This window comes from Dysidea avara, chromosome 8 (assembly GCF_963678975.1).
Source record: "Dysidea avara chromosome 8, odDysAvar1.4, whole genome shotgun sequence".
Lineage (NCBI taxonomy): Eukaryota > Metazoa > Porifera > Demospongiae > Dictyoceratida > Dysideidae > Dysidea > Dysidea avara.
Window position 1 is genome coordinate 31,866,646 of NC_089279.1, and position 21,922 is coordinate 31,888,567.

At 36.3% G+C, this 21,922-nt stretch overlaps 1 protein-coding gene across 1 annotated transcript; it reads left to right on the forward strand.

The window, feature by feature from the left end:
* Positions 1 to 216: 216 nt before the first annotated feature.
* LOC136262749 (neurotrypsin-like) lies at positions 217 to 19,963 on the forward strand. Its single transcript, XM_066057142.1, has 7 exons — positions 217 to 360; positions 6,541 to 6,673; positions 7,426 to 7,628; positions 10,834 to 10,957; positions 16,397 to 16,605; positions 16,651 to 16,965; positions 19,500 to 19,963. The coding sequence occupies exons 1-7, from the start codon at positions 309 to 311 to the stop codon at positions 19,799 to 19,801; spliced, it is 1,338 nt and encodes a 445-aa protein (XP_065913214.1). The 5' UTR covers positions 217 to 308; the 3' UTR covers positions 19,802 to 19,963.
* Positions 19,964 to 21,922: the final 1,959 nt, after the last annotated feature.

Below are 21,922 nucleotides of genomic sequence, written 5' to 3' on the forward strand. Positions count from 1 at the left end.
GCTTTTACGAGTTGTGGATCCCTCGGTTGATATGTGGAAGCAGACATCCCATACTAAGCGTTATCTGGTGCGGCCGCAGACTAATAAGATTTTATTTATAAGATTAAGATAATAGCTAGGTGGCGGCAATATCACGCCTTGAAAAATAATTGAATTACAGAGAGTTTTACTAGAAATATACGGAAGCTATAGGATTTCTTGGGATTCCAAGTGATTCCAATTTGTGTCACGTCCCCGGCGACAGCAATCGTTAGTACAGAAGTGACACCCCATTGAGACGTTTCTTGTTTTAACGAGTTCAGCTAAAAATGAAGCTTTTGATATTTTTGAATGTTCTCATCCTTACTTCTATTTTGGCAGGTAACTATCATGTGTCTATACAGCTTATAGCTATTAATGTTATTGTATGCCTGTCTGTCACTACTATATATAATTATATAGCTATTATATAGTGGGGCCGAGACTAGTATTGTAGCCAATTTTTATAGTATGGCGGCTGGCTTAGGCTCTTATAGGCCTGTGGTACTATACCAGGCTAGATCTCTTTGCTCTGTTCGCCCTCCAGTGTTGCCGAAAATATAGCATAAAACTGTAAGAAAATCTTGTCACCACTACTATGTAGGCTGTAGCTAGCTAGCTAGTTGTGTTTAGCTATCTGTATAGCTAGCTATATAGCTATACTGTAGCTGTATGATGTGTTTTATATTAGCTAATTATAGTACAAAAAAAATTATACTTAAAACTACTGGCAAGTGCTATAAGCATGCAGTGTAGCCATGTATTATTATATGTATGTATCTTGGGGAAACACCATTCTGTCTTTTGAGACAAATAATATTATAATGTCGAACATATGTCAAAAAATGTCATGCTATATGTATCTCGTGAACTGCAACATTCCTGTAGACAGGCCTCTGATAAATTTACTCATAAATTATTATTTCTTCTGATCTTTATGTTTTCGCTAGTGTAGGTTCCCTCATTACTTCAATGTTATGTGATTCACCTTCAGCAAATACAAAACTGAACTGTTCTGAATCATTTGATACACTGTATGACCATAATTTCAGAGTAGTATGACCATTTACATTGGCTAATTAAAGTTCCTATTGACTTTTACTCTATGATGCCATTGCGGGTGGGCAACTTGCCTCTCTATTGTATGGTGGAAACATCTTATGGCTTATGGCCATTAGGCTATTTTCCAAATGCTGCTAAAACATGCCTTGTAATGAAGCCAGATCAACTCAATTTTACTGTTTAATGGCACTAATATACAGATATCTTGTGAGGGTCAACATCACTTGGGTACTGCAATTGGAACCATATCATTTACAGAAAGCTATGTCTCTAAGAAAGTAAAGATGTGGTCTGAGGAGATTTTAACTTTATCAAACATTGCTGAAACACATCCCCATAGTGCATGCATTGCTTTTACCCACCATGTCATGCATCGCTGGAACTATGTGATGCATACCATTGAATCAGTGGGTGCTTTTTTCAACCACTCGAAAGAAGCTATTCACCAACACTTCCTTCCTGCTTTAACAGGTCGAATGCCCAGTTGTGAGGTGGAAAGAGAACTGCTTTCACTTCCTTGTTGCTTTGGTGGATTGAACATTTCCAACCCGTTGCAATGATTCCCAGTTTTCATCATCTAAGTTGCTGAGTGCCAGTTTAGTTGCTATGATACAACAGCAGACTGAGGACTTTCATATTCCTTCAGCAAGCTCGTTCTACAGGTATATACCATCTATCAGTCCAGACAACAAATATTGACTTCTAGCTTAGCCACTATCAAGTCCCATGTAGATCCTCAGCTTCATTGAGCCATTGAATTAATCAACGTTAATTGTTCTTCACTTTGGTTAACTGCCCTTCCACTTCAAGAGCAGGAATTTTATTTGAACAAAGAAGAATTTAGAGATGCACTGTATTTGAGGTATTGCTGGTAATTGGCAAATATTCCAAGTTACTCTGTGTGTTTGGAACTTCATTCAGTGTTGATCATGCCATGATTTGTCGACATGGTGGCTTGACCTTCATCTGCCATAATGAACTGCGAGATTTAACAGCAGAATGGTTACAAGAAATGTATCATGTTACTGTTGAGCCTCCATTACTGCCACTCAACGGGGAACTAATTACACCATCTTCAGCTAACTGTAGTAATACTGCAAGAGCTGACATCTATGCAAGGGGCTTCTGGGGCAGATGACAAGGTGCATTGTTCAATGTTAGGGTTTTCCATCCCACTGCACTAAGTTATTATCAGAACCAAATTGCTTGCCTTTTTCATCAACATGAGCTTGAGAAGAAGCATGCATATGGGGATCATATATGTAATGTTGATTTTGAATCTTTCACCCCACTTGTTTTTTCTTCAACTTTTGGTAATTTGGGCAAGGAAGTTAATATTTTCTACAACCGTCTGGCAGACCTTTTATCACAGAAGTACGATACCTCTTACAACCAGACACTTCCCTGGATGCACTGTGCTTTGTTGTTTTTACTGTTACTTCTGCTGTACTGGCCATTCAAGGGAGCAGAAAGTTGCAGTCAACAGAGCTCCCTGTTGTCTCCACTGAGCTGTGTTTATTGGAAAGCCATATTCTTGTTGGTTAGGTTTTGTTTGTTTTATTTCATTCTAATTTATGTTGTTATTGTAGGCAAATACACATAACTATCTAACAAGTAAAAAAAGTAAAATTACAAAAAAAGCTATAGCTGTTTGCACAATATTCTATCAGTATCATTGTTTAGCTTCACCCCAATTCAATTTGGTGATCAGACCAATCACCATTATTATTATTAGAACTTCATCATATTTTACCAATTCAACTTTCTTTCTGTGTAAAGGCACTCATTTGTGGAGATTCCTTGCCAGCTGACATTAAAATCTCCATTATACTTATCCTAATTTCATTGCTGTGCCAAATGCCATCTTTGTCATTAATGTAATGGTATTGTTGAATTGCATGTGTGTGGTGTGTATTATCTTTACATGTACTTGTATGTTTGGTTTTTGTATCACTCTAACAAGGAAGAATAGTATTGTTGTGCTAGAGTTTAAAATAATATCAATGAATCTGAAGTCAGTTGTAGCTAACTGCCTGGCTAAACTATAAACCTGTTTAATGTAGATGAAATTGTTCAATGTTTGGTTTGACGGTTCATAGCTAAAAATACTGATTTCAAGTCTGGCCCAACAAAGCTTGTGGATAGCTACTTGCTTACTGCATGTATGTACATATGTGCATACATGGTTACATGCAGCTGGTTATCCAAACTTAGATCATAATTATGTGTGAACTGGGAATGTGGGCACTAACTACACACTGTCATATAACGGGTCATATGTCAGCACTAAAAAGGAATAATTATTACTGTATAATCAATTAATAGTGCCTGAAAAAAGCATGATGGTATAGAAATGTTGAAAAGTAGCCAAATTTTATGCTCCCATATACCCTAGTTCTGATGGGAGCAAAGAGCAGGCATGTGTCTTTCCATGTACTTCAAAAGACAGTGAAACCCCTTCACATTATATTTTTATTTCATATCAGAAGAACATGTAATGCTATTCTTATTGTATATTAATAACCTGGACACAATTGACATCATCATAATTATTATGAATGCACTTCAAGAAAATAATTGTACGGGTAAATAATTTATTCATGTATGCAAATTAATTTCGATACTGGATGTTGTAACAATTTAAGACTGGCATAAAGAATGATTGAATATAGAGCATGATACAAAGATAAAGATGTAATGTAAAAACTTTGTTTGCTATATAATTAATTAACATTCATTCTTGGCTGCTCCATAATCAGTTGTTTTGCCGGTTTTCAGTTTCTTTTACTTTCGTGAATGTGCCTTAGCTATACCTTTGTGTGGGGGATTATGTTACGTACTACAGGAAACATTTGAGTACACCCTTTAATTTTGATGCTTGTTTGATTTTTATTTGATGTTTGTTGTTTCATTTCAATGTTTGTTGTTTCATTTCAATGTTTGTTGTTTCATTTCAATGTTTGTTGTTTCATTTTGATGTTTGTGTTTTCATTTTAATCTTTGTTTGCAACATGTATTGTGTTGCTTTTATTATGTAATTTCTACATAAATGCTTTTGCCAACATTGCATCATCCAAAATTCTGTCTCAAACAACCATCATAAGAATATCATATGCAATGAAAATCACCTTTACAGAGTATTCTAGTCCATCTATCATCAATTATAGCATTAAAAACACTTACAGGTGGCTGGATATTGAATTTTAAGCTGTAAGAACCTAAAAAGCCTGCATGCCTGAATACAGTACAATAGTTACAAGGCTATAGATGCCAAAACAAAACAGTGCATGCGCATGGCCATCATTTCACACCACAATAACAAACTCACAGGTGACATGTGCCTTTCTGGTTCTGATGAGTGTCTGGTTTGTGCACTTTGTCATTCCTTTCATTGTCATTTACATAGTAAAATAAGTTTTATCAAGGAACCAGGTATCATTAAGTGGTACAGAGTTGCTGTCATATAAAATCATTTCCTTGACTTTTGATGCTTTGTTTTTGTTTTATTTTGATGTTGTAGTTTTTCTTTTTTGTTTACTTTTGTGTTGTATGAAATTAGCTCTTGTTAATTTATATATATATATATATTTTTTTGTTTTGTTTTATGTGTATATTTGTGACTGGGGCTGTGAAACAGGACATGTGGCACAAGCTACATCCTGTCACACTACAGGTCATATCTCAGTACTGGAACAGAATATTTGCATTCTGTAACTTGCATCATACAGCAAATACCATGCTTACTAAGAACTGCAAATTTCATTGCCATAGTGTAATAATACAAAAAGCTATGGGTGATGAAATTTTGAAAAAGTAGGTAAAAATCATTAGCCCAAATGCCCTACTTTTGCAGGCCCAGTCACATTTGTAGCTATGTATGTACGTGTGTAGGGCTCCACTGAAAATCATTTATACTGAATGATTACATTTACATAATTTTTTTCTTCTCAAACCATACCAATGTATCAATTCTCCATAACACTTTCCTTCGAGGATGATAATTTATTTATTTATTAAAGCTTTACAGCACAAGTGCTGAAGGTCTGTAGGACACCTGGCCCTACAGCCTGCTCAAAGACATTAGACACTAAGACATTAGCTACTTAAGGTGTGTTTGAAAAGTTGCAGAAAGGAGAAAAAATCCATGACTGGACCTAGGTAGCCTCGAACCTGCAGCCATCCGATTTACGCTCGAACGCTTACAGGAGTCTACCAGGCGGTCAGGATGTTTTCTCCTTGTTATTTTCATGTATTTATATCCATAGGAATTCTAGAGAGTGACTCATTATCTCTAAGTACCCCAAGTAGAACCAAATGGACTGTAGTTAATTTATTAAAGCTTTACAGCACAAGTGCTGAAGGTCTGTAGGACACCTGGTCCTACAGCCTGCTCAAAGACATTAGGCACTAAGACATTAAATGCCCTACTTTTGCAGGCTCAGTCACATTTGTAGCTATGTATGTACGTGTGTAGGGCTCCACTGAAAATCATTTATACTGAATGATTACATTTACATAGTTGTTTTCTTCTCAAACCATACCAATGTATCAATTCTCCATAACACTTTCCTTCGAGGATGATAGTTAGATGCGACAAAACTATTTGAAGTACTTTAGAGGTAGTACATAGATGTATGCATGTAGCTGCAAAAATGACTGCATACAACACAGAACATGCCGATAACCATCTATAGTTGCAATCAGTAGTAAGCAAGACATGGCATTGAACCATGCCTCTTTAATCTATTTTGTATAGCTCAGAAACAAGATAAAGGTACTCTAATAAAGCAGTCACAGCCACACGTGCATATCATGGCTAAGTATGAAAAAGTTAACAATTAAAGATAATAAAAATCAAATAGGGTTCCAGCAATAAAATGTATTGAAACAAGTACTGTAGTTAGCCTATGTGGAAACATCCTTACTTTGGTACCGTATAACACAAAAGTTAACAAGGGAAAATTTTGATGAAGTTGATGATTTGCTAGCAATTCATCAAAATGTTTCTTGTCAAAATTTCCCTTGTTAAACTTTTGTGCTATGTGGTATTGAACAGACTGTGGTAATATGCCAATATACCAGCTACCATCATTTTATTGCTTCACGACTTTTTAATGCTAGTTTATATTTTTAAACTATAAGTTTGTTTGGTTGTGCAACAAAACTGTTTGTGACAATATTTAAAAATGTGTATCATTTAAAAATCTGCAAATAAACATTGAGATCAAGCTACATACAATTATTGCATGTATATGTATTGGATACAGCCAAACTTATCTATATTATTTGTACCATTACCCACTATACACATTAAAAGTTTTCTGGGATCAGCATGCAGAATTACTAAGCTCATATATTATAGTAATGATAGTTTCCTTATGTTATTTTAAACCTTTAATGTGTATGTAAACATAGACTGTAACACTGTGGTGTGCTTATTGCATGGATTTATGCTGCTAGCAAAGGCCAATGCAGTGAGAGCCCCAGTTCGTCTAACAAATGGTGATAACCAATTTGAAGGTCGTGTTGAAGTATACTACGGTGGACAATGGGGAACAGTTTGTGATGATAACTGGGATATAGTGGATGCCAAGTATGTAACTGCTAAATGTGACACTCAGCAAAACCCCACAGTTTTCAACAAAACATATTTCTGATAGAAAAACATTGAAAAATTAAATAATGGGTGAAATAAAATGTGCTACTGTATATAGAAAAGTTTCCACAACTTAAATTGCAATGTTACACAGTAAAGTAAAGTTAAACCTTTGCACAACATCTTGTTCACCTGTTTGGAGAAATAAAATAACTTTGTATGGTTTCTCTAGCCAAAATGGTATCAGTGGTATATACATTTGATTTATTTATGATGGACAGGAGTGCATGTAAACATTGTTGCCTTCCATTCTTTACATTTGCAATACCTTTAGAGTTCAGCCTTGTATGCATGCTTAGATAAATACACAGTTAAAACTATGCTTCAATGGATTTGGTAATTCATAGTGAACAGTTTGAGCCAAGTCCCAAATGTATAGAGCAATTATGCACACACAATTTATGACTACACATTTAAGCAACTTTTGCTTGTCATCAATATAGTTACTTTGCAAATGTTATTTCTTTGATTTTTAGCACTATAATTCTAAAACTACTCACCATAGTAGGCTATACTTTGGTAACCCATTTCTTTTACATTGTAGACTGTACTATAGTACCTATGAGGCAATAAAAATAATTTCAGAAATGGTGCAAACTAAGTAGGATGGTCACATATCAGATGGTGTTCTGTTTGCATAATTATACTATCTCCTAGCTGCTATACCATCTTCTCTATATATTTGCCAGTGTTGTATGCTATCAACTCGGATTTGGTAAGGCTCACAGGGTTTATACACGTGGCTACTTTGGAAGTGGAAGTTCAACAATGCCCATTTGGTTGGATGGCGTACAGTGTACTGCAGGAGATCGTTACTTGTCTGAGTGTAGACACAATGGCTGGAGAAACAATGACTGTTCACATTCTGAAGATGTAGGGCTGGTTTGTGATTGTAAGTAGTGATGTGATGTGATGTGATGTGATGTGATGATGTGATATAATAGCAATGTGATGTGATGTGATGTGAAGTAGTGATGTGATGTTTGGATTTGTTAGAGATGGGATGATACAGGATTCATAAGTTTCAATATATTGCCCTAATACAGTGATGTATTGCAGCGATGTACAGACTGCAGATCTTATCTTTTCTAATTCCACGGCAATGCTAACTCAGTAATTTGGTTGCAAACTAGTAACTGCATTTCAAATTTCATAGTTATACGTTATACGTACGTAATAATTATGTCAATGCACTCTACCGTGTGTACTTAGGTCATTGATGTACTACAGCCAGATCCGGAATCACATCAGTGCCTGTATCGCTGTTTTAAGTATTGCGATATGGCAGCCTATGGATATATCATCTCATCTCTACGATTTGTATTTTTGTCATATTAAATTTTACAACCAATGAAGTGGAAATCCATGCACTAAACAGTAATGAAATATGATAATAGTAAAATACGACTATGCAGAATAATACATCTTCAACATGTGAGGTCAATGATAAAGTAGGGATTTTTCTCACATAAAGATGTTGTACTAATACTCACTACATGTTCTACCAATAGATAGGGGAGGGATCATGTGGAAGCAGTTGTTATACAGTACTGTTCTTTATTTGCAATGCTGTGAAACTAAAAATGAAGTGTAGTGGCCATTTAACTTTTCAGTAATTGATATTTTAAGGAGTGCTTTCAAATGCATACTTATAATTTTATGATATGTCTGGTGAATGTGTATACAGGTTCATCAGTCATAATTAGCTGCAAAAAAAGTAAACAAACCCAGGCTAGGCTATATAGACTGAAGTAGGAATTAAATGTTCACTAGCATATCTATATCTGCAGGCATATAAGCGACCTTCCTTATTTCATTATTTTTATTTTTATGATCCCTAATTCCTAATAATATTTTGTCTTAGTGGTTTTCTACTGACTGATTTACTGATACCTTCAGACAAGCATAAATCTATAGTTAACAGCAAAGACTACAAGCTTGATTTGTTCACTGTTAGGTGTTGTTTCAGGTGCCCTATCATCATGGATTTATATAACTTTTGATAACACCATGAGGTGTTGATTCATAGTAGTACATGCACATCATGCAAGAAAAAAATGTAAGTCATTCGTAATTTTTGCAACACCATTCTAACAGTTGAGGTTTTGTAATTAGATTGGTTGTAGGCTTGCCATTTTCCACCGTGGACAACAGTCTGTTTACTAGAACATGACCCCTTAGCTCTATTTATAATAGTATGTACAGTGAAAATGGAATAGTGGTCACGGGAGGCTAACTTCATACTATTATACTTTAATACAGCAACCACCCTAATAGAACAGTCAACGTTGTATAACTGTATGCTATAACAAAAACTAAATAATATTATGTTAAAGCATTAATTTAAAAAATGAAGTAGGAATCCAAGTGATAAAAGGAATGAATGATGGTATTACAGCACAGCTCAGTGTGAAATCTCTTTTTTGGCATTGAACAAAGTGATTGCTATAACATGTCTAATAGTATGTAGGGATTTTCTCACAGAGCTATGCTGTGCTACCATCATTCATCTTGTTTCACTACTTTTTATTTATTGGATCCCGTCTGCATAACTTCCAAGTCCTTTGCATGTTTTATGTAAGGTATGTTTCAGCTCACTATATAGTTTCAGCCCTAGGAACTTTCAAAACTACACTATACTGACTGTACCCATGAAAAAGTAGTTGCAAGACTCACAAGGTCATTCCTGCTAGATTCTTGCATGGAAAATGTCACTTTGTAATATGAGGCAAGAATCTTAAGTACATGCATGCTATATGCACTGCAAGAGTGTTGCACAGAGATGTCCCTATAAGTCTTGCAAGAATGTTGCAAGTCATTTATTTTTGAGTATTCTGATAGACACAGCATAATGTAACATGCAGAATGGACTTACAGACTGGGTTGGAACAGCCTCTTAACAATAATCCTGGCTTAATCTAGCTTTTGTAATGCCAAAGACACCAGTATTCAGCTACAACAGCTGATACATTAAGGTTGTACATGCATGTACTAGTTTCTGTGAAACACATGTACTTACATCAAGTATAGCCATAGAGGTCATTGTCAGTCATCACAAATTTGAATCCTTTGTCTAGTACTTAGCTGTGTAGATTAGGCTTCAGTAATGGACCAGAAAGTATTTTTGTTTATACGAGTGTGTATCCACTATTAATTATAGATAAACTAGTCATGTACCACCCTAAAAGCTAAAGCTCAAATACTGTCAAACATTTCAGTTGTAAATGTTCTAATGTATTGGTGCATGGGTAATCTTTGTGATCTAGTAGTATCAGCAGTTGTACCATATAGAGGGAAACTTTGGCAGGGGTAAACTTTGGTGATTAGCAAGCTAAATTGCATTTAGTGGAATAAACTTTGGAGATGCTAGTCTGCATGAGGTGCTACAAGTAATTTGGGGGTTACACTTTGGTGAATTTGTAGCAAATTGCCAAATTCGCCAAAGCTTTCCCTTGCCTAAGTTTCCCTCTATACGGTACCTCGATATAATGGTGTTTCCAGCATTACAAGAACTAGATAATGCCTGGATTATTGTCAAGTCTAGAAGTATGTAAGCTATATGGGTGCTCAATAAAGCATTCATAACTACTTTTTAGTTCTCCTCATAAACAGGTAAATCAATCACTAGGTGATTTATATATATCTCATGCATCCTTCCTACAAAAGAAAACTGCTACATAATGTTGTGATGTTATAAGTAAGGACTTTTGTTGGAATTAATGATCTCTACTAGCTATCTAGTAAGATTCCTAATTTATAATTCAAATTAATATAAGATTGTTTGGTTATCCAGCAAAACTTCTTTGTATCAGCTTTGATGAATTAAAGTTGAGATCAAGCTACGTACATACATCATTGCATATCCATTCATTTGTTAGATGCCAATGCAAACTTATCAGTAATTTTGCACCCACTACAGTATAATAGTTATGCAAACACTATACACATACAAGTAAAATGTACTGCCCTATCTGAAGTCTGTATTACAGATTGATTGTTTTAATAAACTCTTATGATACTAATGATAATTACTTATATTGTTTGGTATGGTGTACATAACACTGTGGTGTGTTTGTTGCATGGATTTATGCTGTTAGCAACGACCAGAGCCCCAGTTCGTCTAACAAATGGTGTTAACCAATTTGAAGGTCGTGTGGAAGTATACTACAATGGACAATGGGGAACAGTTTGTGATAATAACTGGGATATGGTGGATGCCAAGTATGTAATTGCTGAATGTGACACATGTAATTGTCTCAGCAAGAACCCATGATAGTTTGCACCAAAACATTTTCTAATATAACACATTGGTGAAATAATGGACTAAACATAAATTGGTAATCCATTCCTTTTATGCTGTAGATTGTACTGTATGAGGCAATAAAAAGAATCTAGAAACAGTGCAAATTAAGTAGGATGGTTGCATATTAGATGATATTCTGTTTGCATAATCAAGACACACGGTAGTGTGTCGTGCGGCCCAAGAAGCCGGCGCGCCACACCGTGAGTATATTGACAGGAAGAACGAAAACGTCATTTTCACACCTTTGTATCTCGGTGATCACTTCTCTGATTGAAACCAAATTTGCTACACAGTTGCCCGCCAGCCAAGGGAGTCTACATTCCAAATTTGAAGGAAATTGCTCCAGCCATGTCCGAGATACGAGCTGCCAAAGTTTCGTTTTTTTTCTTCTTTTTTTTTTTTCTTTGTCTTTTCGCACACTTGCAAAAATTGCTATAACAAGCAAACGCGTACTCCGATCGCCTTGAAATTTGGCACACAGAAAGGGAGTCCAAAGGCGAATTCTAGCATCAAATTTGGTACACATCCAATGAATGGTTCAGGAGTTATGACCGATTATTCGCGTAAAACAAGATCGATTTGTTGTCACGCCTACAGGGTAAACCGCTCCATGGAATGAGTTGAAAATTGCTATGTAGATGGAGTAACCATCGTAGGAGTGCCTTTTGGTAGTTTGAAAGGAATCGAGGTAAAGACCACGGAGATATGACACAAAACCCAACCTGTGTCACAATTACGCGATCGATTTTTATGAATAAAGAAGTATTAGTTTTCATGCCTACTAGGCAAACCGCTTAGAGCAATGAGCTGAAAATCGGTGTATAGCTGGAATAATCTTCATAGAAAGTCCTTGCAGTAGTACAGAAGAATCGGATTACAAACCACTGAGTTATGATTCGAAAGCCAACTCCGTGTAGCAAATGCGAGATCGAGATACTCTAATAGAACAGTCACCCTAATAGAGCATTCGGCTAATTTATTTACTCCATTATAGAATTTTATTACATCACAAGTTATTCTGTAGGGAGTTCAGCTGCAAACACTTAATCTTATAGACAATTCAGCAAGAAGACAGTCACCATGTGGAGAGTTAAGCAAATATATCACTATAGAGATTCAGAACATTACAAGTCACACTGAAGAAAGTTCAGCTATAAAAAAGTCATGCACTGTGTAGAGAATTCAGCTACAATTAAGTCACTCTCTAGAGAATTCAGTTACACAGAATTCAGCTACACACAAGTCACTGTGGAGAGAGTTCAGCTACAAACAAATTACCCTTTAGAGTGATCAGCTACAAACAAAACACTTTGCAGGGTGTTCAGCTGCAACAAATCAACCTTTAGAGCGATCAGCAATGAACAAATCAACACAAATCTACCTGTAGAGAGATCAGCTAGAAACAAATCACCCTGAAGAGAGTTCAGCTACAAAAAATCACCCTGTAGAGACATCAGCTAGAAACTAGACACAATGTAAGGAGTTCAGCTACAAGCAATCACCCTGTAGAGAGTTCAACTAAAACAAATCAACCTGCAGAGAGATCAGCTACAAACAAATCACCTTATAGAGAGTTCAGCTACAAACAGATTACCTTATAGAGAGTTCAGCTACAAACAGATTACCTGTAGAGAGATCGGCTACAAACAAATCAACCTGCAGAGAGATCAGCTACACACAAATCAACTTGTAGAGAGATCAGCTACAAACAAATCACCCTGTAGAGAGATCAGCTAGAAACTACACACAATGTAAGGAGTTCAGCTACAAACAAATCACCCTGTAGAGAGATCAGCTACAAACTAGACACAAAGTAAGGAGTTCAGCTACAAGTAAATTACCCTGTAGAGAGTTCATCTACAAACAAATCAACCTGTAGAGCAATCAGCTAGAAACAAATCACCCTGAAGAGAGGTCAGCTACAAAAAATTACCCTGTAGAGAGATCAGCTAGAAATAAATCACCCTGAAGAGAGGTCAGCTACAAAAAAATCACCCTGTAGAGAGATCAGCTACAAACAAATTGCCCTGTAGAGAGATCAGCTACAAGCAAAATACCCTGTAGAGAGTTCAGCAACAAAGAAACCACCATGTAGAGAGTTCAGCTACAAATAAATTACCCTGTAGAGAGATCGGCTACAAACAAATCAGCCTGTAGAGAGTTCAGCTAAAACAAATCAACCTGCAGAGAGATCAACTACAAACAAATCACCTTATAGAGAGTTCAGCTACAAACAAATTACCCTATAGAGAGATCAGCTACAAACAAATCAACCTGCAGAGAGATCAGCTACACACAAATCAACTTGTAGAGAGATCAACTACAAACAAATCACCCTGTAGAGAGATCAGCTAGAAACTAGACACAATGTAAGGAGTTCAGCTACAAATAAATCACCCTGTAGAGAGTTCAGCTTAAACAAATCAACCTGCAGAGAGATCAGCTACAAACAAATCACCTTTTAGACAGTTCAGCTACAAATAAATTACCTTGTAGAGAGATCGGCTACAAACAAATCAACCTGCAGAGAGATCAGCTACACACAATTCAACTTGTAGAGAGATCAGCTACAACCAAATCACCCTGTAGAGAGATCAGCTAGAAACTAGACACAATGTAAGGATTTCAGCTACAAGCAAATCACCGTGTAGAGAGTTCAGCTACAAACAAACCAACCTGTAGAGCGATCAGCTAGAAACAAATCACCCTGAAGAGAGGTCAGCTACGAAAAATCACCCTGTAGAGATATCAGCTAGAAACAAATCACCCTGAAGAGAGGTCAGCTACAAAAAAATCACCCTGTAGAGAGATCAGCTAGAAACAAATCACCCTGAAGAGAGGTCAGCTACAAACAAAACACTTTGCAGAGAATTCAGCCACAAACAAATCAGCTTGTAGAGAGATCAGTTACACACAAATCAACCTGTAGAGAGATAAGCTAGAAACAAATCACCCTGTAGAGAGTAGCTACAAGCAAAACACCCTGTAGAGAGTTCAGGAACAAAGAAACCACCATGTAGAGAGTTCAGCTGCAAACAAATCACCCTGTAGAGAGATCAGCTAGAAACTACACACAATGTAAGGAGTTCAGCTACAAGCAAATCACCCTTTAGTGAGTTCAGCTACAAACAAATCAACCTGCAGTGAGATCACCTACAAAAAAGCACCTTGTGCAGAGTTCAGCTACAAACAAATTACCCTGTAGAGAGATCGGCTACAAACAAATCAACCAGTAGAAAGATCAACTACACACAAATCAACTTGTAGAGAGATCAGCTACAAACAAATCACCCTGTAGAAAGATCAGCTAGAAACTAGACACAATGTAAGGAGTTCAGCTACAAGTAAATCACCCTGTAGAGAGTTCAGCTAAAACAAATCAACCTGCAGAGAGATTAGCTACAAATAAATCACTTTACAGACAGTTCAGCTACAAACAAATTACCTTGTAGAGAGATCGGCTGCAAATTAATCAACCTGCAGAGAGATCAGCTACACACAAATCAATTTGTAGAGAAATCAGCTACAAACAAATCACCCTGTAGAGAGATCAGCTAGAAACTAGATACAACGCAAGGAGTTCAGCTACAAGCAAAATCACCCTTTAGTGAGTTCAGCTACAAACAAATCAACCTGCAGTGAGATCACCCACAAAAACGCACTTGTACAGAGTTCAGTTACAAACAAATCACCCTGTAGAGAGATCTGGTAGAAGAATTCAACTTGTAGAGAGTTCAGCAACAAAGAAACCACCATGTAGAGAGTTCAGCTGCAAACAAATCACCCAGTAGAAAGATCAGCTAGAAGAAGTTACCTTGTAGAGAGTTCAGTTACAACGAAACCATCATATAGAGAGTTCAGCTACAAAGAAATTACCCCGTAGAGAGTTCAGCTAGAAGAAGTCACCTTGTAAAGAGTTCAGCTACAAAGAAACCATCATGTACAGAGTTCAGCTACAAAGAAACCACCTGTACAGAATTCAACTACAAACAAATTACCCTGTATAGAGATCAGCTAGAAGAAGTTACCTTGTAGATAGTTCAGCTACAACAATTCACCCTGTAGAAAGATCAGCTAGAAGAAGTCACCTTGTAGAGTGTTCAGTTACAAAGAAACCATCATGTAGAGAATTCAGCTGCAAACAAATCACTCTGTAGAGAGTTCAGCTACAAAGAAACCGCCATGTAGAGAGTTCAGCCTCATGCAAACCACCTTGTAGAGAATTCAACTACAACAAATCACCCTGTAGAGAAGAAGTTACCTTGTAGAGAGTTCAGCTACAAAGAAACCATCATGTAGGGAGTTCAGCTACAAAGAAACCACCATGTAGAGAATTTAGCTGCAAACAAATCACCTGTAGAGAGTTCAGGTAGAAACAAATCACCCCATAGAGAGATCAGCTGGACGAAGTCACCTTGTAGAGAGTTCAGCTACAAAGAAACCATCATGTAGAGAGTTCAGCTGCAAACAAATCACCCTGCAGAGAGTTCAGCTACAAAAAAATCACCCTGTAGAGAGTTCAGCTAGACGAAGTCACCTTATAGAGAGTTCAGCTACAAAGAAACCATCATGTAGATAGTTCGGCTACAAAGACACCACCGTGTAGAGAGTTTAGTTGCAAACAAATCACCTGTAGAGAGTTCAGCTAGAAACAAAATACCCTGTAGAGAGACCAGCTAGAAGAGGTTACCTTGTAGAGAGTTCAGCTACAAAGAAACCATCCTGTATATAGTTCAGCTACATTTCAAGTCACCCAGTAGAGAGATCAGCTGCAAAAAAATATCCTGTGGGGAATAATGGGCATGTAATAAATATATGTATATAATTTGTATAATTACTAATAAAATCAAAAATAATTGAAGTACTAAAATTCTTCTTTAAGTTCTTTTCTTCTTCCTGTAGTAAAGAAAAAAACACATGGGTTAAAAAAGCCCCAAAGCCAGCCATAGGTCGGCTTTGCAGTATGCAAATACAAAAAGAAGTGATATCTAAACAAAAACAGCCAAGCTGTAAAAAAAGGTGCGGCCCCCAAAAAGGCCATGGTGAAAAAAGATGTGAAATCCAAGGTGGCGGCCAAGAAATGGCTGTGATGGTAGTTTAATGGTTACATTTTAATAACGACAATTCAGGTGAATTTTGTGCCGCTTGGTCTTGGCACCAAATTCACCTGAATTGTTGTTATTAAAATGTAACCATTAAACTACCATCACAGCCATTTCTTGGCCGCCACCTTGGATTTCACATCTTTTTTCACCATGGCCTTTTTGGGGGCCGCACCTTTTTTTACAGCTTGGCTGTTTTTGTTTAGATTATACTATCTCCTAGCTACTATACCATTTTCTAATTATATTTGCCAGTGTTGTATGCTATCAACTCGGATTTGGTAAGGCTTGGAGGGCTTATACATATGGCTACTTTGGAAGTGGAAGCTCATCAATGCCCATTTGGTTGGGTGAAATACAGTGTACTACTAGAGACCGTTACTTGTCTGAGTGCAGACACAATGGCTGGGGAAACAATGACTGTTCACATTATGAAGATGCTGGCGTAGCCTGCCTTGAAGCAGGTCTGCTATGAGAAACATTGAGCTACAATGATGTGATTTTTATAGGTTGTACTGAGGGTGATATTCGTCTTATTAATGGTTCTGATGTTTATGAAGGCCGTGTGGAAGTGTGTTATAATAAAGAGTGGGGAACTGTCTGTAATATTTGGAGTATAAGTGAAGGAACTGTTGCCTGTCGCCAACTTGGATATTCATTTGTAGGAGTGACCACATCTGCCTCTTTTGGAAGAGGAAAAGGACCAATATGGTTGGATACTTTACAGTGTGAAGGATATGAGACTCAATTAATGGATTGTTACCATGGTGGATTTGGTAACAATGATTGCTCCCATTATGAAGATGTAGGGGTGATTTGTGATAGTAAGTAGCAAAATGTCTGTGTTAGGATTTGTTATTTTGTTTCAAAATTATTGATTCAAATGATGCCCCTAACTATGAATATTGCTTTGTAATGTATCAATAGCACTATCACAATGAATAATAATCATTACATCTCTATGGCAAATAAATGTGGTGCATGCATCAAGCTATGTAAGATATAGAGTTGTCCTGTCAGTACTGAAACTAAATACTAGTAATTTTGTTCCAGTTCCAGTTCTATATAGAACTGTAACAGGGTAGATTATAATAGCTAATTTTGATTTCCTCAAAATGGAACTAAAACTGGAATATAAAAGAATTATCAAGGGATTATCAAGCCTATCATGCAACTAAACTTGAATCGGCTATAATCACACAGAATAAATAAAATTACCAGTACAAGCAAGTACAAGGAAAATTAGGACTTTTTAAATGTATGTATAGTGATTGTTGAAATAAAAATAATGACAAGGGAGACTACTGCTATACCAGGGAATGTTTACTTTCTACTTCAACCCTATAGCTTGTCAATAACATCAGGGGCAGCTCTTCTGAAGTTTCCAGAAACTGGTCAAGTGTGTTCAAGCACTTTAAAGTGTATTTTACAAATTTTGCTTTGGTTTGCAAAAGCATAAGACGTTCAGTTCGAGATACTCTAAGAGCAGTAAATCACTCTAATAAAGTGGCGACGGTATTAGAGAAGGAGTGTAGTAAGCTATGTAGCTATAAATATGGATTTTATGCATATAGTAAGTGGAGGGCAGTTATTCTCAGTATGCAGTTACCTGTTTTGTATCTTCAACAAAATGCTAGCCATGCTCCTGATTAGAAACCAGTCACCAAAAATCCTATGAATATATTCATGACTGAAGTAGGGATTATAAGTACAGGCAGGGGGGTGTATATACCATGTGGAAAATATAATTTTGTTCCATTTCGTTTTATTTCAAATTTCTAAGGAAAGATTCAGTGGCACCAGAAGTATCATAAAACTAGTTTTTCATCCTAACTGTCTATCAATCATGTTTTCAGTTATTTTTCACAGTGCTACTAATGAAGAGCAGTATGAGAAGCAACTCTGTAATCAATCCAGTTGCTATAAAATTATGGGCAATTTCCATTGAGTTGGCACAAGGAAGCTACCTATGCATGAATGAACACCTATATACACCATTAAATAGTTGAGAAAGAATGGGACACAAAGGAGGAGTAAGCATAACTTAACCAGTCTATGGCTCAAAAATTCAGTCAGTCAGTTTACATAGTAGAAAATCCAGTTAATTGGAAAAATTAGAAATTATTGAAAACCAGTGGGAGTGTTTGGGGTCACTCTGGAGGCACATTAATCTTAAGTTTGACTATACTGTGAAGGATGATAAGTGAGACTGACTTTTGTGTGTGATTTGGCACAGTGATCCCTACCAAACTGTACAACATGTTTAATAGAAAAGATTGATGCAACACTATAAATGAAGAATGAGAAGTGGAAACAATAACTGGGGGTTCTGTGTTTTTTTCCAATTTAGTGTTTGATATACAGTAATTGATTTCAACTCTTCAATATCATCTTCCATAATTATAGCATCTGAGCTTTGTAACAGTAGTTTAATGAACTAATTGCTTACAGACATATGAACAATCAAATTACGTAACACTCATAACTTAGTACATTATTGGAGGTATGGTGCAGGCTTTTTTTCTGACAGCTGCCCAGACCATGTACCAGCCATATTACGAGCCAGCATTCAATTCCTATATAACACAATCCATATAATATTTGATGATTGTGTGTCATTAAGATAATACCAGATATATAGTTAGTGACAAGTTAAAACAATATCATGCAGCAGATTTCATTAATGAAATATGGCATGCACTATATACTGTGCCTTGGGCTCAACTATGCTGTCTGACCCAGATCTCCTAATCATTTTGTGCAGCTAATGTGCCAGCCTGTACATGATTGACCTGTAAAATAAAACACGACATTACTATGATACTGACAGCACACCTGAATACTGGCACTTGACCATTAACATAACCAACTGTCACTCCTTAGACTCACCCCACAATGCTGTTAGCATCTGTCTAGTAGTACTATTCTTATAGAAACAGAGCAACAAACTCATTGTTATGGTTCCAAAACTGGTATATACTGTATGTAATTCAAATCAGAACTGGAGCTAAAACAACAAGCTGGTATTGGCACAATCATGGACATGGTTTTATACATATGTGTAATGATAATCTTTCTGTCAGTATGTATGTTTGTAGTGATATGTGACTGGACCTGTGAAAAGGGGTCTTATAACCTTTCCAATTAAGTTTGACATGTCATAACTCATCACGTGTTTAACCTATTTGAATTACATTCAGGTATGTTAGGAGTGTAAAGTGACCAAATTTCAGGCTGGTACCATACTCACAAGTGAAGTTATGGCTTGCCAAGTGCATGCATTTGGAAAGGCTATAAACCTGTTTCACAGATCCGGTTACATATGGTGCTTTTTATTATTGTGGTAAATTGGTTCTAGATTCTTATGATGATTCTTATCCTCATCCAACTGGTAACAGATTGTCTGATGTAGCTATTGCTGGTATTACCATTGGTGGATTCCTTGCATTGGTGTTAATTGGCACCTCAGTAATTGTTGGCATCATCTGTTGGAGGCATAACCATGCTAACCGTACTACTCAACAACCAGACCAGCAAATGTTGCTACCATCACTTCCTTCCAATAATCCTCCACCAGACAGACAAACTCAACTACCTGCTGTTTGCTATGCTAATTTAGAATGTACAGGACCAGAACCTCAATATATACCAGAATCATGATCTGACAGAACCACCAACTGATTAATATATTCTTAACTGACATGCCCTGCTTAGATAACAATATTATATATTTTGGGTTTAAAGCCATTATTATTTTGTGATCATATGCTTGTATCTTTTATTGAATTGATTATCCTTACACAACAGTATTCACAGGCTTTAAGCCTTCTCACAGGTCCTTAGTGGAATAGCGTTCAAGTTTACTGTGATTTACTTTGAAAGAGATATCATTATTAATTTTAGGAATATAATTATGTTGCAAAAATTTAGTATAATATTATATATAGACATTTTAACTTTTATAGAATTTTAAACATTTAATTGAGTATTGAATGATGAATAGCGCTAACTTAGTGATAACAACAAAGTCTTTTAATGTAGGTGGTGATCCATGGTCGGTTTGATGTCTTGTTCGAAGATAACTTGCTAGGAACCAAAGTTTCCAGACAGAAGTGACAAGCAGATTTAAAGTCAGTCCACAACTGGTTGATTGGCGTGTCAGTGGTGTTTGAATGCAGATATTCAAACTTCTTTTATGACTTTAGCAATGAATATCTGCATTCATGAGGTTCTACTGTACTCTAGTTTTTACATACCTTTCTGCTTCAGTTTGATGTTCAAATAGATACACATGATTGCATATAATGCTATAAAATGCAAACATGTTTCAATAACCTCAATTTAATTGAATGATTTCTGGACTAATGATGGGGTAAAATGATTAAGCATTTTGAAGCAGTTTTAGAGCATAATAGGTATAGCATAAAATACATTATACTATAAACTCAAGACACTCTAATAAAGCAGTGACTTACTTTAACAGAAGTACACCAGTATTGGCAGAATAGTTCAACATTTTTCCATCAAATTGTTACAACTATAAACTTTGCAAATTGCTGTATGCATATACGATTTTTCTGTAAATTTGTGTATAAAATTAGAGAATAATAATTTATGATGTCAACATTATTGGATAAATTTGGAATAGAATAATGATGACAGTTTTGAGCATGAATAACCATATACAGTATTATTGCAATACTAATGCATACCCTTCCACACTCATATCACTAGATGATACACTGCTAGTATGTAAGTGTTCATCAGCTGACAAACACACTTTGGAAGTTTGTATATGCTGCATTTCTTGAATTTGGTTATCTTGCAATACACCTGACAATAGTTAACAGATGTTAAAACTTACAGTATATGTATGTATGTAAGCTTACTATTTGCATGATATAAATTGTATTGCATGCACTATGATATAGAGACTATCTGCATGCAGCGTTGGGTCATTACTTCAAAAACTTAATTACTAATAAGTTTCATCCTAAGTAAATTACAATTACAGTTATTTGTACGAGTTACTGGTAATTAAGTTGCTCTACATACTGCATACTTGTGCCCCGACCATTAATTACTCACAAGCAATGTAGCCAACTTATCTACGTTCTGCTTGTTTCACAGCCAGAAAAGACTGAAAGGAGTGTGCCTTCTGGAGCTAATTAGTTAGTTATAGCATACTGCACAGTGGGTGAAATTACAGAGTGTTCTAGTTTGTCATAACACAGCTACTAGTTACAAACCAACTATTGTAATTCAGTAATGTAGTTACTATCTATGCAAAAACAGCCAAGTTGAAAAAGGGGTGCAGCCAGACTGCCTTCAAAAGCCTGGGTGAATTGTGAAATCAAGGCCTAAAAAGTTGTGAAATCAAAGGTGGCTGCAATGGTTACAGGGGCGGATCTAGGATTTATAAAAGGGGGGGGGGGGGGGGCTAACTCAAGGTACTAATCTCTTTGGTAGAGGTAGTGAAGCACACTTCCCAGCATGCAAAGCACGGTGGAACTAGGGGGGTCTGGGGGCATGCCCCCCAGGAAAATTTTGAAAAATAGATGCTAAAACACTGCAATTTGGAAACATTTCCACATAAAATTCATAATAATTTCTGCCTGTAGATATTTTATATACTGCCTTTAGATTATAGGTATGGCTCTCTGAAGCATTTTGATAATGGAAAAGTTTGGGTAGGTACAGACAACCAAGTACATGATACACCCTCTCACAATTGCACAACACTGAATAGATACATGTTAGAATAATAATGTTGAAAGTGAA